Genomic DNA, 27953 nt, shown 5'->3' on the forward strand with positions numbered 1-27953 from the left:
CTACTAGTCATTCAACGACACAAAGTTCTCAGCAATATTTGAACAAGTTTTTTGATATTCATGCAGTGCAGTAACTTATAAAACGATAAGGACTTCGCCAAGGTTAAATAACAACATTTGCCTGAAATAAACACCAAAACAAGACAATATATTTATTGATTTTTATCAAACTCATTCATTTATAAACAGTCAATAAAACTGATACACACATTACAAATATTAAGACAATGATGGTGCAGGTAAAACTGATGGATAATTGAGGGAATCCCAACCCTGAAACAAAGCAAATAAGATTATTATTATTATTTAGGAATTGGGAAAGGTACATTACAAAAACAGTACATTACAATTTTAGTGGACCAGTCATTATTTGAGGTATTAAAAATCAGAAGTTTTAGTAGAATGGGACTAAGAATCAAGGATTATGGGAACTAGAAAGAAATTAAGAAGGAAATATTTAATGTGGAGTTAAAAGCAAGCATTCCTTTGTACGATATAAGTTTTCACTCTTACAGATTGTCGGTCGATTTTTATCGTCACGACACCCAGAATGGCCACAGATTGGCTGAGAATCAGCTGTTGGTGAGACAGCCAATCGGAGGATATTCTATGCGTTTGACAATAGATGTCGACCAGATATGGAAGTTGAATCACAAAAAAATTGTAATATACAATTTTAAACCATTCTTGAACTTCTATTTTTCTTGATTTACTACCTAGTAGGTAATACGGAAAGTATTGCTTTTCAAAAAGAATTAAGGTACGGTACCCAAATTTCATAATTTCTTCACGTTTTTGGCCAAAATGTAAATTAAACAATTACACTAGTCGACGATATTCCATTTCAAAACAGTAATAATTACCATATACAGTAGTTGATTTCAATCAATGACCTTAGGAAGTCTCATTCTAATAAGGCTTCAAGCCGATTGAATGCGACATTCTATCAAGGTACTTATACAGCAGTACATCATCAACCAAGCTTTCTTTAAAACTACTTCCATTTCAAGACAACAACAACAATCCTGATTGAGTTTCAATTTCAATATAAGGTGTCACTACATATAAGACAACATACATTTCTATAGATAAGTTACCGTACTATCTTCATTCAATTGAATTACTTTATAAGGCCGCAACCATAAAGTATCGGAAATATTCATTCAGTTACATTTTGATTACAAGGCGGCGGCAACAATGACAAACAATCTCACCTATAATGAGCTTCCATTGAAGACAGACAATGACAGAGCGTCTCTGAGAGCAGCGACCAGACGCTCGTCTGCTGCCACCGGGTTTTTTCTCAGATCAAGGTCACTCAAATTGCTGCATAGACATAGATTGTTGACCGTGCTTTCAACTTCGGACAATTTGTTCTCGCACAGAGACAGTTTACGTAGGGCCGGCAGGTGAGGGAATCCAACCAGGCTGGTTAGGTTGTTATTGTCCAGATTTAGAACCTATAGATCGGACAAATAAAATTAATACTTCCATGGTAGAGTACGTAAATATACTTAGTAGTACGGATTTTTCAACGCTATGCTAATAGTCGTGCATGTCAGTGAATTCAGGGAATCAATTCATCGATGAAATTTTTGTGATACTATAAAACAAATATACTTGTATATTCAAGAAAATTGAGTGAGTTTCAATCAAATTGATTGAGTTTGATTGAGTTTCAATCAAACCTGGAAACCATGGAACAGTGAGAAAGCATGTATCTCCTGTTTATTAGAAAATAAACTATTAATGAAATATGAATGACACGCAAACTAATTCCATTCATTATAATGGTAAAAAGTCAACTACCCATAGAAAACATATATATTAAATTAATGGATACCGCTAAATAAGAAGCGTTGTTTTGTCACATTTTCAATGAAACAATAACAGACTAGTTCTGGATATTAAACCATCAAATTTATAGATTTATAAATTTTTATTGAGTGTGTTTAAAATGTGGAGGTGATATCAAGTGGTTATTCATTACGGATATCTACTACACTATTGCTTGATTGCATGAAGAGGTGTGTACAGTCACACACATGAGCGTGTTAGTACACGCTCTGGTAGGGCGAGATGTGATGCGAGTAATTATCATAAATCATTCTCTAATATACTAAAAATAAATAGAAGCAGATGAAATTGAATTCAAACATTAAAAAAGTTGAACATTTTAAAAAAGTTGAATAAAAATGAAAGTTTTGTTCAAGAACGATCAACTATTCTTGTTCTTTTGTAACTTTATTCTTGTAAATATTATGTGACTGATTTTGAGTCATACATTTGCTTACTTGAATAAAAAGGTTATTGAGATATAACTCAACAGCCAGGTTAGCCGAGACGACTAACGAGTTGCACCCGTCAGTCTGCTAGCGCTAACTGGTCGTGGGTTCGAATCCCGCCAGTAGGCATGGACGTTTAATTATTTCATAAATTATTCACCCATTCACTTTCCATTACCCACCTACAAGTTTAAAGCTGATGTGGGCATCATCCGAAATGAATGAAAAAAATATAAATATATAGACATCTACTGCTAATTTACAGGAAATTCCATATGATTGTAACGAACCTGACAGAACTCTAACGAAGTAAGATTAGGCAGTGACCGACTGCAGATGAGGTTGGAGCTGAGATCCAATTCCTTGACAGACAGAGTGCATTCCATGTGGTAGAGTGAGGTCAGGTTACTGCCGGCCAGCGAAAGGCTATCTTTGCAGCCTTCTGCTTCCCATGCCTCGAGCAAGTATTCGGTTGTATATCTACTTTCTGTAAATATGTAAAGCAAAGGAATTAAATTGGATGTTATCTTTTATCTTCCATGAAAAGCAAAACAAGAAGAACACTAAATTCACCAAAGATATATATGGAATAAAATGAATAGGAAATAATAATCTGAATATTATTCTACATAATACCCAGAATATCATATCAATAGTACATATCAAGTACCTATGCAAAAATTTGGCAATGATCCAAAATTCGTTATATTAATATTGTCGCTTGAGCCTCGAACTAGGTTCATTTATGTCTCTTTCAAAAATGTATCACTCTTTGGAATTATTATCCCACTTGATATGATGAGCCTTCTACATAAAGATTTATTTCTGTGCATGATGCATGAGCGATTTCATTACGATAAATAAATAAAGTTTGAACCAATAAATATTATAAAAATTATACGAAGAACGAGTCTACTAGTGCTTAAATAAATCGTGAAATTAAAACTGTCATTGATGAGATTATAGATTATTAATAATCTTATAACCTCACTGAATAATATTATCCATAATCCAGACAAGTTTGTCTACTACTTTAACACAAATTCAGTTTTACATAGTATGAATAAACAGGATATTGAATATTTTTTCATAAACTGGTAGATTTGAGAAACAGACTTATAATGTGATTAGTTGCATTTTTCTGAAGATTGGATTAAGAATGAGTTTAACAAACGTAAACAAAGTCGAATTCTTATCTTGATACATCATAAATCACACTAGTCAAATAAATCACGATAAGTCGTTTCATAGCAACTTGCTATTAGCAAGAAGGAAAGAATAAAATTAATGAATGTATGATTCACAGCATTAGAGTATTAGGCATATTCCAATAGGTATGGAATTATAATAACCCAATATGGGTTATATCATAGTTTTACAAATTTCATGAATTGTTAAATATGTTATTAGAGTTTTATTTTATGACTGATATTTTCTGTTATTTATAAGAGACGTTTTGCAACTGTATTACATTGTTTTGCTATACTTTTGTTGAGAATAAAATATTATTATTATTAAATATGTATAATACCTGGCATACGGATTAATTCATTTATTGGATGTTATACTGCGCTAAAATTCTCTTAGTTAAGCCTTAACAATTTTCAGTACAATTGCTCCTAGCTATCTGTAACAACTGTAAAACCTTTAATCTATAATACCTTTACCTCAAAGTATTTAATGAATATTTTTAAGTGGACTCCAAGTTAGGTTTAAATTAGATCTCCCATTTTAATAGAATAGAATAGAATAGAATAGAATAGAATAGAATAGATTTTTATTCCTTTAAGTATAAAAACTATACAATCGGAAACGTCATAATCTTATAAGCATTACAATGATAATAAATCTAACAGACATTCAATAATAATCACATAATAGGCAATCAAAATATACAAGTCATGAAAGTTTATATATAATAGTTCACACTTATTTAAGATTTACTCTAAATTCAAATTTGATCAGAAGTAGCTACTAATAGTTGCATTGCTCATGTTGAGGAATTCAGTCAATGAGTAAAGCGGATTTTCTGTCAAAAGTGTTCTCATTTGACGTTTAAACTGAGCAACAGATATTTCTCTTACAAAAAACGGAAGCTTATTGAATATTTTTATAGAAATTACTCTTGAACTGATCTGAGTTCTCCTCAGCCTGGCATATGGTACTTCAATACACTGTCTGTACCTTGTATTATGCTGGTGAAAATTCTCCCTACGTAGGAAAGAGACAAAATTCATTTTCACTTCCATAGCTAGTAAAAATACAAATAAGCTATAAATTGTCATTATTTTCTGTTCAACAAAAATTGGCCTACAAGGTTCTAAGTAGTCTGCATTACCAACAATTCTCAAAGCCTTCTTCTGAAGGAGCAAGATTTTTTGTACATCAGTAGCACAACCCCACAACGATAAACCATATGCAAATGTACCTTGAAAGAAGGCAAAATAGGTCATTTTGAGGTAATGCTAGGTACATATTCTTTCAATCTGCGTAAAAGATATAACACTCGGCTCAGCTTGGAACAAACGTGATCAATATGTGCGCCCCATGTCAATCCTTGATCTAGATATATCCCCAAAATCTTCACACATTTTAAATTATCTTTATCAATTTGCCTCAACCCTAGAATTATTTGTTGCGTTTTATTGCTATTAAGAAGTAGATTATTTGCCCTGAACCATATGCTCATTTCATCCTGACAGTTGGACATTTTTTCTTTTAGAGCCAGGATATCAGTATCTACAGAAAACATAGATGTGTCGTCAGCATAACAAACTACTTTAGATTTGGTACAATAATCAATATCATTCATCATTATCAGAAATAGCAAGGGTCCTAGTATTGATCCTTGTGGTACACCATGACGTACAATGCAACACTTGGAGAATTCGTTATTAACATTTACAGTCTGCCTACGATCACTCAGGTACGATTGCAACAGTTTAAGAGCTTTCCCTTGCACACCTAAATAATACAATTTTTTCAATAAAATTTCATGTTGGACAACATCGAACGCTCGACTCAGGTCATACAGGACTAAACCTGCATAGTTCTTTGAATTGAAGCAGTCTAATATGTCGTCTACAATCGAGCCAACTGCATCTATGGTTGATCTACCCGCTCTGAAACCGAACTGTGCAGTGGTAAGCAGGCCGTTGCTCTCAAAGTATTCATAGAGTTGAATGGAAATGATATATTCATAAATTTTACCGAATATTGGTGGAACAGATATGGGTCTGAAGTTCTCAGGTTGTTTCTTGCAACCTTTTTTGTATATAGGAATAGTTCTAGAATGTTTCAGAATTTTTGGAAAAACTGCTTCATTTATGCAAGAATTAAAACAAGCTGTTAATGGTGCAACGATTGGTTGAATTACTTCTTTTACCAGTGAGCTGGTCAAGTCATATATATCTTTACTATTTGAGGATTTCATTTTTGTGACAATACCTAGAACCAGCACAACCGAGACCTCTTTCATTTCAAATCTACAATCAGTTCCTGGAGAGAGAGATAGTAAATCCTCTGCTAGAACATCCGTTGAGTCAATACTCCTGTGAATTTGTTCTACTGATTTGAGAAAGTATTGATTGAATGTATCAGGAGAGATAGATGTACTAACATCAGGAGGTGGATTAGAGCATTTCCGAATAATTTTCCATGCAGCTGAGCACTTATTATTTGCTGATTCAATACGCCGGACATTTGAGTTGAGCTTGAATGATTTAAGTTCTAATTTATATAGTTTCTTTAAATTGATATAAGTGCGTTTTTCATTTTCTGACCTACTATTTTTGTATTTATCATAAGCAATCAGTACTGTATTCCTTAAACCATTCAAAGCAGGTGAGAGTTGATTCCACTTTTTAACTCTATCAGAGGAAGGCTTTTTAGTTTTTATAGGGCAGAAAATTTCAAATAGATTATGGAATTCATAAAAAATAATTGAAAATTATTCTCAGCCCTTTCGTGTATAAGAATGCTCGGCCAGTGGATGGTACATAGTTGAGACAATAATTGATTGGTTCCTATAGCAGTTATTGGTCTGAAACTATAAGATTTTTCATCTTTTGAATTAGTATGCCCACTTATATTCGTATTGGATCTCACTCTGAAAGATATGGCATCGTGATCGCCCAATACCACCGGCTCAACAGCCACCTTGAACAAACCGGGGCGCAGGTCAGTTGCAACATTGTCCAAGCAAGAATTCATTATTGTTGTCTCAAAGTTGGTCAGATACAGATTATGAGATTTGAGAAAATTTACCAACTCGGATTTTTAGGATCAATAGACAGTATGTTTACATTAAAATCACCTCCTATAATAAAATGATAATCCTGCGTGTATTTAGTTAAAGATATAATAAGTCTATCCAATGCATCAAGGAAAAGGTTGAAGTCACCCCTAGGTGATCTGTAGAGTGTTATGATGATAATTTTTAATTTCTTACTCCTAATAGCAACAAATTCATGGTGAATCTCTTTACTATAAGCTGATACATCAATTACTTTGAAATCATTAACAAATTTGCCAAATTATTTATCATTCAGTTCAATTCTATCTCCTATGTAAGTATGAGTTCAATATAGTCTGGAATTTAAGTTTTAAGTATTCATTATTTTCAATCTCCTTACTATTTTATCCTTGTTATACTAATTGATTATTGACAATAATTGAAATAACTCACTCAGATCAGAATAGTAAGCAGTTCTCAAAGAATCAATTTTCATCAGCTTCTCCAATCGATCCATGATTTCTTTCTTATACTTTTTCCTATCGAGCGCATGCATTAATAGCACCGATGTCAGAGCTGTCCCTGAAATACATCAAGGTCCGCATTAGAAATGAATTATGTAAATTCATATAAATCGTATCGAGTACATTACAACGTTCAAGGTTGAGATGCCTGAATAATATTGTATGAATATGTATTAAAACACAAATTATAACTCTAAAATCTCTTTCATTGCGACACAGCATTTCTAGTCATTCACATCAAACTGTGAAGGCTAATCATATTTTGCCTATTTATATAAAAATCACTCAGGCCCGGTTGCACAAAAGCCGGTTAAATTTTAACCGTGATTAATTTCACGAGAACCAATCAGAGAAGGCCTTTTTGATAAGATGGCTTCTCTAATTGGCTCTCATAGAATTAATCACGATAAAAATTTAACCGGCTTTTGTGCAACCGGTACTCAGTATTTTTTTTTTTAATTGTAATTCCCAATTCCGTACAGATCTATTCTAATATGGTAAACTCGTGATTAATGAATATGAAATGCAAAGCATACAGGATATTAAATATGAATCTATAATCCATTCCAAGAAATAATTTGTATTATACAATAAGATGTAAAAAATAAGATGTCGGTGTTAAAGGACGTATGTCTTTTTATACTTGAAAAAGTATAGGGCTCTCTTTTCTGTATAGGGCTACTTGTAATATAAATTTATAAAGAAAAAAGGTACTGAGATTTTTATTTTTCTTTATAATTATTTACAAATACAACAGCCTATTTAGTTTAATTTATTGCAACAAAACGCCAAACAATCACAATATCGGAAGAAATAAAACTTTAAAAATCCATCAATTTGAGTTTCAATACAACTTAGCAATGTAGAAATTGAATAAAATAGTTCATAGCGCACTTCTTATCTACTTATTATGCTTATAGGTTAACGAAAATTCTACTTACATTTACTATCTGGTTCGAACTCCAAGAGTTGATCGCAGGATTCCAGCTGGTCTTGCAAGACAATTGTCAGAGCAGGGCTGAAGTCGGCATGAAACTGGAAATGTCTTCGGTAACTTATTGTCTCATCCGGCTCCCTGACAAGCTTTACACTTTCTACAACGTCTCCACTAGTTTTGGAAACTTTCAAACTAATTACGTCAGCCTGTGCTATTTTCTTCACGTCTACTTCTGCTGTCTGGAATGGAAATATTTCATTTCAATTGAATACAATATGAAGAAAACAGAAAAATTAAATCTAAACCTAATTTTTCAGAACTCAGTAGATTCTAATATTATTGTTGTCCGCTTTTTGTGCCGTTACCCCATTTTCTAATAATTTAAATCATCTTAATTAAGTTGAATTAAATAAATAATGAAACAAATAATACCAGGCATACAATCGTTTTATTCTATAATTTTTTTAATTATTGTAACTTACTGTATGAATCACTCTCAAAACATAAATAAATGTTTATTTCCAAAAAAAAAACTAAAACTACTACATCAATTACAGAAAATATTAGATAAATTACAATAATTACATACAATAGTTAGTTACAAAAAATGTCTTACATATTAATGGATATGAGTTGAACGATAGTCTTGAATAGAAATGTCACTATTGTTGCAGTAAGCTGCTGCAATAGTTGTTGACATAAGTCGATGAAACTTAAGCCTGGTCCACACGCTCAAACTTATCGTCAGTCTTCTATGTCATGCCAGATTTGACAAACTCTGTCATGCTCCTCATGCAAGACTGAATTTGGACGGTATGAGTTTGAATTATGTTTCATTCAGATGAGCATTTCACAATAGAATAGTTCAAAAAACCGTTCAGGTTCAAACTGTCTAAAACGTTGATCAAACTCATGCCAACCGTCAGATTTTCTGTCTACTCGCTGAAACTTATCTGTCAAATCTGGCATGATCATGCAAGACTGACGATGATTTTGAGCGTATGGACCATATATGATATGGGTTCACCTTTCTACATTAATTTTGTATCCAATCTCTACACAATACAATTGATCTTAGGAATGCAATAAATATTTGAAAAAGGTTGAATGATATTTAACAATAAAATACAATTGATCAGCACATCATAGTTCAGGATTTGTTTGGAAAGATACTCAAGCACTCAAGATACTTCACGACTTTATGCTACCAGTAAAAGTCAACATACAAAGACTTGGAAGAATGATATCAGAAGATTAAAAGGAAGAATCAGAAAGACTGAAATATTTTTGACTGACAAAAACACAAAGGAAACCCCACCTTATTCATTGTATCGACTTATCCAATCTTTGACATGAATGTAAAAAATATATTAAAGAATTCAATTTCGTTTTTGGAAGTTGATTGATCTAATAAATTCAAAATTCTGGTTAGACTTTAAATTGTGTGTGAATCAAATCATTTCTATTCAAGACTATCGGTCAATTTATATCCAATAATATGTTTTGAGAGTAATTCATATAGTAAATTAGAATAAAACAACAAAATGACAAGATTGTCTATATTTTATATTAGGGTTTAAAGCAATTTTAGGCGAAGGCCTACATTTTGTACCTGAATAATTGTATTTATTGTCTATGAATAAATAAATAGAAAAATCAATTTAATCTGAAAACTTATATTATATTCAGGACTACTTAATTTCTTATTTGTGAAATAACACTATAGTACCCTATAGAGAAGTTTTTGATATAAAATAACAAATAATTTAAAACACAAAAATGATAAACAATGATTAAATCATTTGATAACAATTATTTAATTATTTGACGTTTGATGATTACATCATTTTTAAGTTTTAAAAATGGATAATAAGTTGATTTTATTGATGATATTAAAAATGATCTAAGAATCGAAACTATAGTGAGGTCCACGTTATAATGGCAGTGGAGAAAGACAGGAGAAAAACGTTGCCGTTTCTTTGTCTTGTCAATGCCTTCTATAGACGGTAGCTGATACAGGTTTGTTGATGTAATATTAACTGTTCATTCTCGTTCAAAATAATAAATTATATTTTATCAAGCAAGAAATTATATTTTTCAATATTTTCATAATGAATTTTGATGATTAAGATAAAATATTTTGTTAATTAATTATTAATTCTACATTGTTGAAAGACGATCTGGCAACAGAGCAAAGCAAGACAGAGATAGCGCTATCAGCTCTGTTGAATGATAGACAAGGATAGCAATATCATTGCTAATCAAACACTGCCATTATAACGTGGACCTCACTATAGTTGTTTTTAATTTATTTTATATTAAAAACTTCGCAAGTACTCTGGTATCAATTACATCTATTTTTTTAGACTGATTGATTTTATAAGATTGATCATTTGCGATTTATCACTAACCAATATCATGGAATGATGTTGATTGCCCTTGATTGTCCACTTTACGTCCTCGCCGAGTCCCTCGATGAGCAGTGAACCAAGGCTGACAGGCTGACTGAACCTGAGACACAGTTTGCCGTGGTCAGACACAACCTGACTGACCTGAAGCGCCGACCTGACTCGACCGAGCAGCCAGCGCAGGTAGAACCACGCACTCTGGTCGTTGGGATCTGTGAACGCAGCACTCTGCACCATGTCCAGTTCTGTCAACCAATCAATCATTCAATCAATGTACCAATTGTTTGTAAGAAAATCCTACTGTTTTATCTAATTTTCTTTTTTCGAGATGATAAAATTACTGTTTCATTAGATTTTCTTTTTTCGAGATGACACTGCATGAAAGAGAAACAACAGTTCTTGCAGCCAAAAAGGCTTCCTTGACTATATTTGAACATGAGTCCCAATAAATAAAGTTCACTTCATTTTTATTGATTCTATCATCAAATTAATCTCAATATTAATTTATGAGGAAAGAAATATACTTATACCAAAGAATCGAATCATTTTTAAACACTGGAGACAATAACTTAAACCAATTCATCATTAAGTTTAAAGATACCGAATAAGTTGGTTAGCATCTTCAGAAGAAGACTCACGAATTGATGAATGAATTACATTGAAATTAATTTATTTACAAATACCTACTAAAAATTCATCTACAATACAATATTTTAGCCTAATATCAACAGAAAAAATAGTTATTGACTTGAAAAGTCTTCAAAGCATTAATAATCTGATGTGATGAGAGTTTTTGTTCTATAGTGTTCGTTATATAAGCTAAATCGCGTTTTTATTAATAAAAAAATATATATATTTCAAATGAATAACAGTACCTGTTATTTTTCATTGCATAATGTACAAATGTACCTTTGCCATGATGTTTTTCATCAACAGGACGGCCCACTTGAGACGTGTCGGGATGAACAATGGGCAAGAGCTTACTCCTCAGATGCCAAGCTGAGTAATTGGAGAAGTTGTCCGATATCTTCTCGCCGGTGTAAGCCAGTTCATCCTCAGCCGACACATTGGCTCGCTTCACCACAAATCTCCGATAATCCCAGCAGTGAACTACAAACAATTACCAAATAATTGTTCCTCACTTTTTTCTATAAAAACGAACGACTTGCAGCCTGATTTTTTCAATCAAAACTGATTCCATCAGTTTGGTATATTTTTAATACTTACATAGTGCTGATAACTGTTCATAATTGTTTCTATTGAAGAATGAAAACTAATATAACTGAGAATAATTTGAAACGTTTTGGCCACGATCATTCTCTGTGGTATTCTAGATGGTACTAAGGAAACTCTTGATAAATTGATTGGAAATAACTGCAATAAAGCAGTTGAATAACATGCTTTCTAAATCACGAAGTTTTGATACAAAAACTGATCGTAACGTGCAACGAAATAATGTATGGACAAACTTCTTTTCAAATCATTTTAGTGGGCGATTCCATCAGTTTGGTTTATTTTGAATACTTACATAGTGCTAATAACTGATTAAGTTTCTACTATAGATGCAGATTTTATGAACTGAGATTGGACTCCAAAGAGTAGGATTGATAGAAAATTTGAGGGAGGAAGTATTTGAGGTACAGAAAACAAAGTTACACAGGGTTGGTCAGGGAGATATGGATGATTTGAAATAACAGTTACACACACATTTTTAAAATAAACTCAAAATTCATTTTTTTAATGGATGTTGCCATTATAAAAAATGAAGAGGAAAAAATTAAAACATTGATTATGTAAGAGAGATTACATGTGTTAAATGCTGTCAGTTTTTGTCCATACACTCCTGTAGACGTTGTGAGAAGTTGACCATACTCGTCTGAAGCATTGCACGTGGTACCGCTCGAATTTCTTGTGTTATTGTTTCACTCAGGGCTTCAAGGGATCGTGGTTTGTTTATGTATACAAGTGCTTTTAGGTGGTCCCATAAAAAATAGTCACGAGGTGACAAGTCTACAAGTCAAGTCGAGGTGACCGAGGAGGCCACTCCACATCTCCACGCAACAAAATGAGGCGTCCAGGGAAGGTCTGCCTTAGAAATTCCATAGCTGCTCTCGACGATGTAAGGCCCCATCTTGTTGAAACCATACAGTATTGACGTTGATACGTCGTCTTCTCAATTGTAGCAAAAAAAATTACGCAGCATCGTTACGTCAGGTAACAATCCGTATTGACAGTGATCTTTAATTTTTATAATGGCAACATCCAAGGTATACACAGAAAATAGATTTTTGAGTTTCGTTTAAAAATGAGTGTGTAACTGTTATTTTCAAATCATCCATACCTCCCTGCCCAATCCTGTACAACTAAATCAACAAAAAATGATAAATTGTTTCAAATAATGTAGATTACATCGTAGAATTTCGATGATACTTTGAAGATGGACTTTTGCTTCAAGTAAATATTCAAATAAAGATTACCAATAACTTTTTACTTTTTGTTTCTATGTAGTAGAAGGGGATCCCATGAAAGGGATCTAAGAAGTATGCCAACATACTTTCTCAAGAAATAAAAAGTAGCTAGAGAGGAAAAATATTGAAAAGTTTGAAAAGTTAAGATAATATATCTACGTAACTAAACAACATTAAGATGGCATTGTTATGTCTCAAAAAAAGTACAATGAATATCTACACATTATTTTATTGAGAAGAGTCACATTATTATCTGGAACGGAGTTCAAACTAAAATTTCTCTCAAGTCAGAAGGCTATTAACTTGTCTAAATGAGCTGTAGATTCAATTTTGATGAACGTTTCAAATAAGCATAAAGTGAGAAATTTGTGAAACATAAATATAAGTGATAAATTTGAAGTTCTTACAATTCCTCTCGTCCAGATCGAGATACTTGTTGCAAATGGCCAATTCGCGTTTCCAGTTGGTGTTGGGCATATTATCCAATATCCAGCAACGATGGTACCAGGCACAATACGACTTGGGATTTTTACGCAGACATGACTCCGCCAAATACAATTCCGTTTTTACTACTTCTTCAAGTTCTTCTGCGGGCCTGCAAAGAATAATTATATAATTTTATACATTCAATTGGTGTATCTCACATAATTAATTTACCCCCATCGACATGAGCTATGCTTTAGTTTAGATGATGCTAAACATCCAGAGAACTTGTTTATTATGCGACAAGGTTGCACAAAGAAGCTATAAAATTTATTCATTTGTATTTATTATACATGTAGAGAAAAAACAATCAAAAGCTTCTCTTCCTCCTGATAATGATTAATATATTATTCAATTTCCGAATAAATTCATTATAGTCCAAAAACAGTAAATTAAGCATTTCGAATTCTTCAAAGAACTCTTTAGCTGATGCTAAAAATCCAGAGAACTTGTTTATTATGCGACATGGTTGTACAAAAAAGCCATTAAATTGATTCATTAAGCCTACACTTGTGCTTGAAAACTTTACAGATGGTGGGATTCTCATTAAAGATACAATACTTTCGTAGTTATTGAATTAAATTACTTACCTTAATTCTTTGTAATGAAGAACTATCTCTTTCCGGTAGTTCCATAGAGTATAAATGTCTGGATTTGATAATAGTATTTGTCCAGTAATTTCAAGGCCTTCATCATCCAGTTCATTATTTTTCCTCTACAATTGATGAAAATAAGAAAGGAACAATAATATATAACAGACAATGAAGGGTTGTTTAATCTCAGCAAAATGAAAGTTCTATAAGCCTAACAACATTAACGATCAAATTTTGATTGTTATAATAGGACTACTGTATTAAGACTAAAATGACTTTCTGATATTTTAAAGAAAGTATCACAGAATTTCAATTCAAATTCATTGAAACAATCCAATGTCTGAGCTGAAACTCAAGTTAATTCAGTTTTAATGACTGAACTCAGAATTCATCTTGAGAAACATTTTAGTTTGTACTTCAATAATTCAAAATATAACTCAATTCCAAGTACGGTAATGTATTGTGCGCTATTAACGACCATCTATCGTTTCCAGTCTCCACAGATACTAGATTAGAATATAATAGTCTAAATAACCTATCAAATCAAATCAAGTTTTATTCAATGATATCACATGACAAATTCCGTTACACAAATGATATTACAGATCATTGAATACAATACTGTTTGCTTAAGAAAATTCTTGTCTGCAAACAGGAGTGAAATACATTCAGAACTCAACTGAAGATATAATTAACTAATTAAATAATCACTTGGTTTTACCTTTGAGAAAACTTTTTGAATGGCCGCTTTGTAAACTTTTACTTTTTTCTCTCGTTCTTTCCTCTCCAACTCCTTCTGTTCTTCAGAGGTTCTAACTTTTACTCGTCCATGCTGTAAAATTTAAATTCAACTCATTTGACTTTTAATAAGAAAAACCATTACAAAGCTAAACATTGATATTGATTCTATTATTATGGATATATTATTTTTATGTTTTATAAATCTAATTCCAAGTGAAAAGATGTGAAAATAAAAGAAAAAAGACTGCAGTTGTATGGACATGTAGAGAGAAGGGAGGAAGATTATGTGGGGAAAAAGATCGACCACTTAGATGTCGAAGGCACTAGAAAGAGGGGGAGACCTAGGAAGAAATATGAAAATTGTATTGCCCAAGAACTTGTGGAGAAGGGACTAACACCAAACGAGAGACCGAGACTCCTAGAAGTGACTGACCCGAAACGCCGACCCCACCTGAGTAGGCTGAGAAGAGAAACGAAAACAAAAAAATATGAGAAAAACTCATCATTTTGGGTCTGTTGATGCTGTATCACTCAGTTTTCAATATCCACATCCAGTATATGATATCCTTCTCTGAGGACATTCAGCTCTATGAGAGACATCTTACTTCTACCAAAGAGGGCCCTGCGAATATTGACATACAGTGATTTTGAAGCGCACTACTCACTTACTTGTATACTTGTAGTGATCCCACTGGAAGCCTTTACAGCCGTGGTCGTCATTTTAGTCTGCTCTATTTGGTTGTCAGACGTCCTCCCAGAACTCCTTCATGGAATAATAATTCTTTCTAAGTAAATGGGTCTTCAAGGATCTCCTGAAGCTCACAGGATCTCTGAACCTCCGTATTTCCAAGGGAAGCTTGTTGTACACCCTGCTTGCCACGTTTCTAACACTAGACAAGGCTAGTGTTGTTCTTTGCCTGTCGATGTGGATATTGTCTCTCTGTCTTGTATTGTGATAATGAATGCTGGAGTTCCTTTCAAAATATTCTGGATATTTCAATATTTTAGTCGCTGACTCCAATACATCAGTTAATGTTATCACATGCAATCTCTTGAATATCGGTCTACAATGTTCGATGTAGTGTGCACCACTTATAATTATTAATATTCTTTTTTGTAATAAGAATACTCTTTCCGCTTCTGAGCGATTTCCCCAGAATACGATACCATAATTTAATACACTGTGGAAGCATCCATGATAGACCTTCAATAACACTTCTGTGTCTACTATTTTCTGCAGGCGGCGAGCAAGGCAACACACTAAATTGAGTCTCTTGACAACATTATTTATTTCCTCTTCCCATCGTAGGTTGTCAGCAATGTGTACTCCTAAATATTTGACATTTTTATTCAGTTGTAGGTGTTGATCACCAATTCGCAATAGTGGACTAAAGTCTCATTTCTTAACATTATGGAACTGCAACACACACGTTTTCTTTTGGTTAAGTACCAGCTTATTTTCTGTGCACCATACACTCATCTCATTTAGACCTTTCTGCGGTTTTTTAATTGCTTCAGAAGCATTCTTGTCTATTGAGAGGTGACACACATCATCTGCAAACATCCAAATCTCCCCCTCTTGCACAGAAGTTGGAGATCGTTTACAAAAAGCAGAAACAAGACTGGGCCCATATTGGAGCCTTGAGGTACTCCTATGTTAACATCCTGTTGTACTTGTGATCTAATAATATGTCGAATAACATCATCATTTCCCATGTGACTTATATTGACCACTTGTTGACGGTTTTTCAAATTTGTCATTATCCAATACAAAGATTTTCCTGTGATTCCGGATTCCTGTGATTTAGCTTCAACATTTCGTAGTGAACACAATCAAATGCCTTAGTAATATCATAGAATATTGTGTATACCTCATCAGTACAATCTACTTTGTCATACACTGCAGTTAACAAGGCAAAAATCGCATCAGCTGTGGTTTTTTCTTCCTGAAACCAAATCGTCTACAACTTATCAATCTGTGTTGCTCCAAATACGGAATCAATCTGTCCAAATAAGTAACTTCAAAAACTTTGAAATGAACCGATTGAACAGCTACAGTTATAGTTGCTCACTAGATCTTATTCATTCTTTTTATATATTGGTATAAGCTTAGAAGTTTTGATAGCGTCTGGAAATTTACCTTCCTCACATGACTTATTAATTATCAATGACAGAGGTTCAGCTATAATATGCGCTGATGCTTTAACTAGTCTACATGGAATATTGTCAACTCCAGCACTTGGCTTATTGCACAATCTATCAATTATTTCTATCACTTGATCAGTACAAGTTGATCTTAAGTGAAAATAACAACCATCCCTTGTCTCACAATCATCCTCTACCATGTTATGATTGGGTAATCCATCACCAACAAGGCTCTTTACTTCCTCATAGAAATATTTATTAAACTCTTGTGCAATCTTAAAGGGATCACTAACCAGCTCCTCCTCTATCTTTAGCTTCATGTTATCATGAATGAAAGTATTCTTTGTCAAGCTGTGAGCAATTCTCCATGACTCCTTACTAACATAACTTGCCTTTATTATTTTATTTCTATAAAACACCCTCCTGTTGCCAGAAATCAACTGCGAGTGCTGTCTCTTTGCACTTGAATACTCCAAATTTGCTCTCTCATTAAATTGCCTAGTCCTCCAGTATAATTGTTTCAATTTATCTCTTGACAATATAATGTCATTGTCAATCCAACTCAATTCAGATTTGTTATTAATCTTATAGATCTTTTTTGGGAAACATATTTCAAAACAGTACCTATAATTGTCATAAATTTCATTGAACAATATTCGTCACAACACTTTTCCATATCCATGTCCATCCATTGTATCATGCTAAGCCTTCCAAAAAATTCGTCCATACCTAGTTTTGTAATTCTATTTTTAATCCTGACTTCATATCAACATGTATATTTATATTTATATTTATTGACAGCCCTCTATGATCAGACAATGGTGTGTCAATACAGCCGCTCTTTTAACGCCCGTCTTTCATCGTCTGGGCCTACACACGTTCTATATTTCAGTATGTCGTGGCTTCAATCCTGTATATCAAGACTTATCAGCAACCTTCACAGTGAAAGGTCAGATTCAAGCTCAAAGAAAAAGAAGTAGGACGAATTTCGACGTACTAAGATGTAGGTTTTTCAAAGTAAAGTACTGATTCTCTGCATTGGCAATAAAGATGTTTAATAAAATGCCTGCCTCTTTCAAGAATGCAAGGGATAATAGAAATGTAATTGAAAAGAGTTTAAATATTGAATAATATTCATTCAGGCTGCGTGGCAGCTTAAATGGTTTCTAAACTTCAGTAACCTATCCTTAACGCCGCCTAATCCTGCAAATCAAGTGACATAAAATCGAACCGTATTTTATTATTGTATTAACTAGTGTATTTGTGATTTTAACGCAATTAGTCTAAGGATTTCATGTATTAAAAATTATAATTATTAATTAGTTTGGAATTAAGTAAATAAGTGTAGAGATTAGCACAATATAAAACATACAATAGAACACTTTCAAACATCAATCTATGAATTCAGGAACAAATTATACTGAAGAATCTAATTTAATAAAAAATTGATACAATAGATACAAAGTTTGGTTTATTTTTATTGAAAATGATAAAACAATATTGAAAATATTCTTATTTAGAATAAACCACTGAATAGTAGTGTTAAATATTTTTTTTAGTTATTTGCAATATTTTACTTCAATAAAATTAAGGTATGAAAACCCTTCTTTAAATTAAAATCAATAAAGCCTTAATACGATAGTGATGTATTAATTCAAAAGTTAATATATAATGTATTAATTGAATAATATATAAGAAAATGTAGAGCTTTGTTTCAATAATAAATAACCTAGCACTCCCAATCCCAATGAGAACATTGAGTAAATAAATATTCATACCTGTTGGTGTCAACTATAATTTCTTACCATTTTCAATGCTTGATGGCGATTTTAAAAAAGAGTAAAAGCTTATCAATTATTAATTGATCACAATAATTCACAAATTATTAAAAATAATAAACATAACTTACAACTATAACCTATATCTTAGACATGACTCATGACTGTCAACAAAAGCAATGCCTTGCCATGGATTTATTTTCATAATCATGAAGGCGCTGAGCTGCTGTTCAAGACAAACTGGGTTGACGACAAAAACGAATTTTTCGACCCAGGTTGTCGCTTAACACACAAGACAAAGGAGTGTGATCTATAGTGAGGTCCACGGTGACAGTAAAGAAAGATTGCAGGACAACTTTGCCAATCCTCTGCCTTGGCAATGCCTTCTATAGACGGTAGCTGATACAGGTTTATTGATGTAATATTATCTGTTCATTCTCGTTTAAAATATTCAATTATTTCATAATGAATTTTCACAATTAATTAAGATTAAATATTTTGTTAATAAACTGTTAATTCTCAATTGTTGAAAGACAGAGCAAAGCGAGAGAGAGATAGCGCTATCCGCTTTGTTAAATGAAAGACAATGATAGCAATACCATTGCTAATCAAACACTGCCATTATAATGTTGTGGACCTGACTTTAACCAATGACCCTTGCGCTGGCTCACGGGAAATTGGAAACTATATAAATTGTCAAAGTTGAAAATGCAAAATCAACCTTGATAAAATAATATTTTTACTGAATACATAATAATCAACCAATTAAAACAATTGAAACTCTGACATCTTTGTCATACATATTTCAGTTTTCCTTTCTACTTAAAGATGGGTATTCATTATTTGTGCTTAAACTTCCGTTGTCGACGACAACAGCCATGATTATTATCTAAGTTTTTAGTATCGCCGTGTTTATTAAGGGTTGCGCAAAGGCTAAAAATAAACTTTCTACTGGTGATATTTTTCAAAGTTTTTCGATTTGTATATCATCAAGCTATCAAAATGAAAAAAGAGTTTTCAAAGGAAAATATTTTTTTTCTGATCATTACTTTTTGAAAATACCAATCATTACTTTCAAAATATCACCAATAGAAAGTTTATTTTTAGCCTTTGTGCAGCCTCAAACCGTGTTTATTATCTAAGAATCAAAAAATTTCTAATAATATAAAAATACATTGCCATTAAAAGTATAAATATAACTTCCCCTTTCAAAACATAGTTAAACAGAATATTTAGGTTATTTAGAAAATTTGAAATCTACCCAATCTGAGATTCTCATCCTGTCGTGGTCGACACGGCATTTACACACAAACAAAAAACCTTAGTTTGTAAATTGTGATATTGAAAATTATCGGCCAGACAAACTTGAACTTGCTAAATTTTGAAGTTTAGAGAACCAATTGCATTTTCAGGAACAAAATCAAATATTTCTCTACTCCTGTCTCACAAACTCAATCAGTTCTCTGACAAACATACAAAATCTGTCAGTTCATAATATCAATCTCAAATTGAGTTTGGTGATACCATATTGTCATATTCAGAAGATTCTAGATTTTAAGGAGTTTTAATAGCTATTATCGAATCAAGATATTATCATTTATACCGATTCACTTCTAATATTATCTAACATTACATTAAATATTATTTATTTTATTCACAATCACAAATTATAAATTAAAATATGATTGGGAGAAGACAACAGGCATAGCCCAAAACTGTCTTCTCCCAATTTTTTACAAATAAAAGTTTAAAAAAAGAATGAGGTTAGATTTCACTTTTCACTTCAAAAAGTCCAATTTACACTTATTAACATCAATAATTTTAGTATGCACTTTTAGTACAATATAAACACATCAAGACAAATTCATTGAGTACAAAATATATGTATCATGAATCAATCTAAATTATCGATGATAAGTGGAAAAATATTGGAGTGAATCAATGTAATATACAATCAACTTGTGTATTTTGACAATTTGTATTAATTTATATAAATTTCAATTCTTTGTAAGAATGCATTCTGGTTCAAAATTAAAGGATAGAATAAATTATAGACAACATTATCAACAACATTCAATTACAGTAACATTTTATTATTTGATACAGATTCAAAACTGAGCATCGAGAAAATTGAACATCAAGAAAGTACAGAATAGAATATGTTTATGGCAAATTAAAAAAATGATTGTTCATTAACTATCAAGAACGCTTATTGATCAATTAAAAATATAATATAAAAATTTGATATCATAGATGAAAAAGTAATATCATATTGTAATTGCCAGCCTTAAACTTGCAAGTAAGAGTAGAAAATGACAAGTATTGGCCCTAAGTCCATTTTATAAACTGAGAAGATGTAAAAGTATATCTCTTCATCGCCAGCTGCTGAAAGCTGCTGAACCCCTGTAACAACAAAACAAAAAATTGAATAATTGGGTCATGATTTTTCTACAATAAGTTAATAGAGAATGTAATTTGCTCATTTTTGTGACATATGATTAATATGTACTTAGAAGTCCTGCTTAAAAACTACCATCTTTTGTCAATCATAATGATTCTGGTATTCATAATATATAGGGAAAACATAAAGATTTTTTTAAATTGGGAAATAATAAAAAAAATCGGGGGCCTATTTCACAAAGGTACAAGTATTGTTACCAACCATGGTTACGAACAAGTACTTGTAGTTACAAGTTTACAAGTACTCACGTTTCACAAAAATTTATGATCTACAAGTTTACAATTTTTCGAGTCTACAAGTACTTCAATAGTAAACATAACCTATTTTCATGATAATTTCCTTTTTTCATCCTTTATAAAGGTTACTTGTACTTTTTAATAATTACTTTGAAAATATTTGAAAGAAATATAATGTTTTTGTACAGTCTACTTCATTTATTGCTGAATTTGTAGCCTACACAGTATATGTACTCTGTATATATAGTATATGTACTATATACTGTGTATATATACTATAGAACACATAACCTATGAGGTAACACATTAATAACTATTTTGGAAATGTATTAAATTCAATTTCCTGATGCATATATTTCCAAAATAATGAATTATAGAGGAATATAGGGCATTTTTAATTATTAGAAATATTTATTAAATATTTAAAATCATTATAATTATCACTTGTAAAGCCTTTACATAGCTTTCCACTTCGGTAGAAATTTCATAGTTACGAACAAGTAATTTCGACAAAAATTGTTGGCTACAATGAAAATCTTTGTGAAAAACTTGTTCGTAACAAGCAAATCACGTCTTGTAAACTTGTGGAAATTCAATGTGTACGTTCTGTGTACAGTAAATTGTTCTAGTTCCAATCGTAAATTGTTCCATCACGTGACTAGTGCAAAATTTTCCCATGGAACGGCATTTCAAAATCGTTGGTTCAAGCTTTTGACGAGCACATATAAAGTTGATTTACACTAAAATGTGTCGTTTACTAGCTGCGTGAATGAAGAAAGGCTGTTTTACAAACCTACCGTCTAGAAAAGTGTAAATTTATTTTATTCCATTACTCTCAAATTTTCTATCGAGAAAAATTCATTTAATGAATGGTTATCAAACATCATATTGTTGGTTATGTATTCTATGCTATGGTAAACAAACTATCAGTGCATGCGCAGAGAAGCAAGCAGACTACAATGATCGACCAATGAGAGCTCAGATAGTTGGAACCTGTTGGAACTGTACCAGGTCGGACAATTTACCACACTTCGACTGTGGGGCAGAAAGTTGGAGCTGGAACAGGATTCTGGAACAGAATCTGTCAAAATTCCTCCCATGGAACGTGGAACGTTTTACTTGGTAAATTGTGAATCGGACAATTTACCACATTCCATGTACACAGAACGGGCCCATTGTAACTACAAGTTTACAATTCTGCTTTTGTGAAACGCTTGTAATCAGCGGTTCTCCAAAACCATGGTTGGCAACAAGACTTGTAACCTACTTGTACCTTTGTGAAACAGGCCCCAGATAATGGGAAAAACTCATGGTTTACTTTTGATACAATATGTTAAGAATAGTAGCAGTAAGTTAGAATAATAATTATTAAACGAAAATCCAAAGTTGAATGCTGTAAACCACCCCGAAGACTGCAAATATTGACAAAAGGGTGAACAGTTATAAGGAAATTCGATGAGAGCTACTATCCAATAATTATTTGCTAGTCCGAGAATTGAACCCGGTACCTCCTAATTGCCAGTCACGTACCGGTATGCTCACCCTTACAGCAAACTGACAAACTGATTTTCGTTAAATAGTTACCATTATTCATTCATTAGCACTTGAACAAATGAAATTTCTCATTAATTTCCATCTGTAAATTAGAATCGTTGTAATGTCAACAACGACATTATTTGAATTATATAGTTATTGGTTGTGTGTTCGAGCATAGAGCAACGATAACACAAGGTAGAGATATTGTGCTATCATTTGTATATGGTTTGAGTATCGCAAATTGGAGTACACGTACCCGAATGTGTTTGGAAAAGCGGGCGGCGAGCTCTGAGTGGCCTGCTGCGGGGAGCCAAATAAGGGGGCAGTGTTACCGAATCCCGGCGACTGCTGCTGCTGCTGAGCCAAGTTGCCGAACGACATGGTGTTCTGGTTGGCCAGGTTCTCGAATGTCGCCGACTGCTGGGTGCTCGCTCCAAAACCTCAAACAATAAATCGATTCGGATGAGAACTTGAAATGAACACAATAATTGAGACGGGACGTTCTTGAAAAAGTAGAATTATTAATAGAAGTTAATCTATTTTTTAAATTCAATTCAATTGGACTTTTTGTCAATAAATTGAATAATTTAATAAGATTTTTGTTGACATAAAAATCACAAAAGGTTTAAAAATAACATCTACTATCCTTTTTATATGTTTTATTACTGCATGACATGTTTCATCTCCTTAGTCATTATCAGAAGCCATTTTATGCTCTTTATTGTCAAATTCATTACCACCTGTTAGATTCTCTACTTTTTCATTATTCATATCCGTTGATTTTATTGCAATGATTTGTCTTCACATTTTTCTTTTTTTATAGGTTGGTATTAATATTTTTTCTATTGACAAGGTTTTTGTGAAATTGTCGAAGTTTGCCGAAATTAGACATTTTCGGAAAAAATAACATTTCGGGAAAAATATAAGAATTTACGGTAATATGATTATAAATATCGAGAGCTACTCTTAGTGATAAAAATGAAACTTATAGGTATACTCATAGTAACCTTTTTAACTTCTCCTTTCAAAGAAGAGTACCCTTCAATTTAATAAATTATCAATAGTTTTGGTAAATTTTGATAATTTTTTTAAACCTTGTGTGATTTTTATGTCAACAAAAATCTTGACACTTGAAAAATCTTATTAAATTATTCAATTTATTGACAAAAATACCAATTTTGATAATTTTGACAAGTTTTCAAAGTGAAAAAGGGTACTATATTCCTTTCATTTTTATTACCGTAACATGTATAACATCAACAAAAACTGATTTACTCACCTGGAGCAATAAAATGAGTAAAAATGAAAAATATTCATCCAAAACTTCTTGATTGAATAATTAATTAGACCCCTACTTAAAATCAACATATTTTCGGAAAAGCCACAAATTTCAGTGAAAAGCTTTTTTTATCTTGCTTATGCCCATAGGCATGCAAAGGAAAAGCATATTGATTCACTTATCTGTTGCAATAAAAATAGTAAGAGAAACTATAACGATACTTTTCTTGTACAAGTTTCAATGCCTTTATTGGAGGGATTTTCTTTCAAGATATCTCATTAAAAATTGTTCAATTCTAAAAAATGATGGCTTGGTTGCACAAAATTATGTTAAATTTCAATGGTGATTAAATGTATAAAAAACACCAGTCAGAGAAGTGATTTTTTCAAAAATTTGCACAAATCCCTATTTATATCTAGAGATAAAAGAGTCCAGAAATGTTAAGTGCGTGACATACACGCAGCCTAACATTTTGGACTTCTCTACCATTGGAATTTGAAAGAGGAATAATGCAAACTGAATTTAGTTTCCCTCTTTCAGATTATGATATCTATTATTATAGATATCATTGTAGTAATTATATTGAAAAATGAATGAATGAATGATTGATTGATTTGTGAGCAAAGAGCATCACTTACCTCCAGCTGACTGAGGAGAGCCGAACACTTTGTTGGGACTTCCAAAAGTGGCCGAGCCTCCGAACGTGGGAGCTCCACCAAATGAGGAAGGCGCACCGAAAGCTGGTTGACCTCCAAATGTAGCTGCACAAAATCAATAAGCATTTCAACACTTTTCGATGAAATTGAACACGTTTACACTTGGAGGGAAAGAAACTGACAACACTGAAATGAAGGCAAATACAACATAAAATATCCTTCACATACAATTTCAAGTTAAAATTATCAATAAGCAATACGAAACCGACAATAGATTAATTCAAATAGAAGATTAAGCTTTATTTTTATTGGCAGATCTAAAAGATGTATGAAATATAGACTAAAAGTTTAGTTTTAGTTTTATTCTAAGTCATTGACCAGCGCTGCTGGATAGACTGTGTCAGGGTTTATAAAACATGTCACAAAAAAAGTTTCAAAATGTCATCTCACTATCAAGAAATTCACTCAGGCTATAGAATGGATGCTCCACCAAGAGTGATTTCAAAACTGCTCGGAACTGTCTATCACTTCCACTATCCTTGACCCACTCTGGCAGCTTATTAAACATCTTGAAGGCAATGAAAGGATAACACCTCTGAGTTATTGATAAATTATTCTAGAGTTAACAGAATTGAAAATGAAAAGGAATTAGTTGAAGAGAATCCATTAAACAGTGGAATGGAGGTTGAGGAGGGAAATGCAATGTGGATTAAGAAAAGGAACAACGGTGGATGAGAAGTGAAAATAAAATGGAATTGGAGAAGATACTAGAGAATTTGGAAGGATGCAGGAAAATAAAATGGAATTGGAGAAGATACTAGAGAATTTGGAAGGATGCAGGACTTTTTAAAGGATGAAAGGAGAAAAACCAATTTTGGTATATGAAAAATAGTGTTCTATGCCGTTTATAGGGGCAGAAAAATCCGACAGAAATAGCTGATACTGACCTGGCTTATTTTGAAATGCTGTTCCGAAGCCAGTCTGACTGATGGAAGGAGAAGTTGGTTGACTGAAAGAGCCAACTGGACTAGCAAGAGAATTACTGTTGCCAAAAAGTCCTCCAGTAGCTAAAACGTACAAACAAAAATGACAACCTCACAAATGTCATAAAAAATTTGATCAAAAACAAAATTTTCTGGTCTAGAAATCATTATAGGGGATTTATCCTGTGGAATTTCAAACTTGGAGGAATATACGAATGAATTAATTTCAAAGATTAACCAGCCTTAAGAGTTCAACAGCTAGAAACCCATTTCATTGACAGTTTCATATTTGTAAATTATGGGTCTTAGTTTCAACATTCAAGTCTGTTACATCGAGTTTCTCACCTCATCTGACGCAAAATATCTATTTCATGAGCTCTTTGATTGATGTCCGATTGGTAATACTGTCTCACCTTATGTGAAGGAATAAAATATATATTTCATGACTCTTTGATCTTGGATTGGTAATACAATTGGCAATGGTACATCAGAATACAATTGGCTGATAAGTAATGAGTCTATAATTTTTCTGTAGATTTGTTGCAATGGAGACGAAGGATTAAAATATTTCCAAAGAATTTTTGCGGTACATATTGTAGCTTCATAGTTCAATAGTATCAAATGAGAGAGAACTAACAGGCACAAGCAAATTTAGTTTTAGTTTATCAGAGATTGACAATGGTGTAATAATCTAAACCGGTCTTTCTAAGTATCAATAAATCTGTGGTTTTTTGACAATTTCTTAGTCTTTTTCATTTAAAACAAAAAATATTTTCCGAACTTTAATAATCAAACAATTTCTGGCCATAACCTCATGCCAAGCATTAGGCCAATAATTAAATTTAACTGAGGTATCCGGAGCATTTATCAAGCAATATATCTCTTTGAAATTTAATAAAAATAATCATCTGGAATAAAATTTAAGCTAAAAATATTCCAGTTCCTTTGAAAATGTCTAGTGAATAGAGCAGTTCTATTAGAATACGTTTTGATGTGAGGCATACCAGGGCTTGAGAACAATCCGCCGGAAGGCTGATTAGCAGTGGTGTCAGCAGTCGTGCCCCCTCCAAACATGGATCCACCCCCACCAAACACGGACGAGCCTTGAGAACCAAACCCTGAACTGGAACACACATTTTAATATGAATTTCATGGAAGAATTTATTCAAATGCTGGTAGTATTTTTTTTTATAAATGAGAGATAGATATGGCATCACTTATTATATGTTACTAACAAGTCATAGTGTCACTAAGTTATGCAAGATCAATGAAAACAGAATCATATAAATGATTTCATTCACGGTTCACCCTTCTGATGTACCGTACTGTACTTGTGATTTATTAAACACAAATTGGATAAAAATATTCTATGTATTATTATTTGGGAGATGTTGTTCCTCCCATAATAAAAATACATTGATATTGTCAATGTACAGTTGAGGATGTGACAAGTGTTGCCATGAAACCTGAGTATTGATCATGTAAAGTGATTTTAAAAGTACCTATATTGTGAATGTGAAAACCTAAAAGACGTTACCCTATTTCAGACTTATAATGTTACCTAGCTAAGGGAGAGAAATAGTACAAGGTATCCTTAGTTTGTCTTTACCGATCTGTGCTTTTTCATAAAAATATTAATAAAATATAGTTGTGTTGACAATATCAATGTATTTTTCTTTTTATCCTAGATATGAAAATATATCTGTATCAGTATGTTATGTATTAATATGATCAATGACAATCCATAAAACGACTCTTTATAGCATTTAATCCATAATAAGAACTAATATTTTGGTTTTGGAGTCTTGAGTCTCATTAATTGAACTCTCATTTACTAATATTTTATCTGTTGAAATTCTATACGCATTGTTATATCCTAAACTCTATCCAGTTGTGACTGTGTAGTTAGCTATAGACTTAGGTTAGAACTTAGCATTTTGATAATAAAATGTCATTAATTGATCACTGTTGACTGACTCAATTATAAGAAGGACTTTAACTAGTTATGTTTGTGTTACCTGGACTTTGTCCGAACAATGAGTTAAATAGAATGGATTAAATGTCATTAATTCATCACTATTGGCTGACTATATTATGAGGACTTCAACTAGTTTTTTGTAGTTACGTGGGACTTTGTCCGAACAATGAGTTAGATAAAATGAATTAAATGTCATTAATTCAACACTATTGGTTGACGGTATTATAA

The 27953-nt window shown here is 32.4% G+C and overlaps 2 protein-coding genes across 2 annotated transcripts in view; both read right to left on the reverse strand.

The window, feature by feature from the left end:
* Positions 1–122: 122 nt before the first annotated feature.
* Positions 123–18787, reverse strand: LOC111045112 (geranylgeranyl transferase type-2 subunit alpha). The gene is made up of 11 exons (XM_039432167.1): positions 18624–18787; positions 14654–14764; positions 13930–14054; positions 13264–13451; positions 11298–11498; positions 10392–10633; positions 7985–8219; positions 6973–7101; positions 2576–2772; positions 1215–1460; positions 123–273 (listed from the first exon to the last, which is right to left on the reverse strand). The coding sequence occupies exons 1-10, from the start codon at positions 18624–18626 to the stop codon at positions 1215–1217; spliced, it is 1677 nt and encodes a 558-aa protein (XP_039288101.1). The 5' UTR covers positions 18627–18787; the 3' UTR covers positions 123–273.
* Positions 18788–20667: 1880 nt separating this feature from the next.
* The window catches only part of LOC111057000 (nuclear pore complex protein Nup214), a 34469-nt gene continuing 27183 nt past the window's right edge, over positions 20668–27953 (reverse strand). Inside the window, 5 exon segments of the mRNA XM_039431857.1 lie at positions 20668–20999; positions 23086–23269; positions 24747–24869; positions 25712–25831; positions 26752–26870. Coding sequence (XP_039287791.1) covers positions 20969–20999; positions 23086–23269; positions 24747–24869; positions 25712–25831; positions 26752–26870 — 577 coding nt within the window. The 3' untranslated portion in view covers positions 20668–20968.

The sequence above is a fragment of the Nilaparvata lugens genome, chromosome 7 (genome assembly GCF_014356525.2).
Source record: "Nilaparvata lugens isolate BPH chromosome 7, ASM1435652v1, whole genome shotgun sequence".
In the NCBI taxonomy this organism is placed as follows: domain Eukaryota; kingdom Metazoa; phylum Arthropoda; class Insecta; order Hemiptera; family Delphacidae; genus Nilaparvata; species Nilaparvata lugens.

What these genes read in the sequence shown, in the direction of transcription:
- LOC111045112 (XM_039432167.1), bottom strand. An exon ending in CGATCTGGACGAGAGGAATT is followed by an intron (nt 11,499 to 13,263) that starts GTAAGAACTTCA and finishes AATTGTTTGTAG; the next exon opens with TTCACTGCTGGGATTATCGG. An exon ending in GTTCGAACCAGATAGTAAAT is followed by an intron (nt 7,102 to 7,984) that starts GTAAGTAGAATT and finishes GATGTATTTCAG; the next exon opens with GGACAGCTCTGACATCGGTG.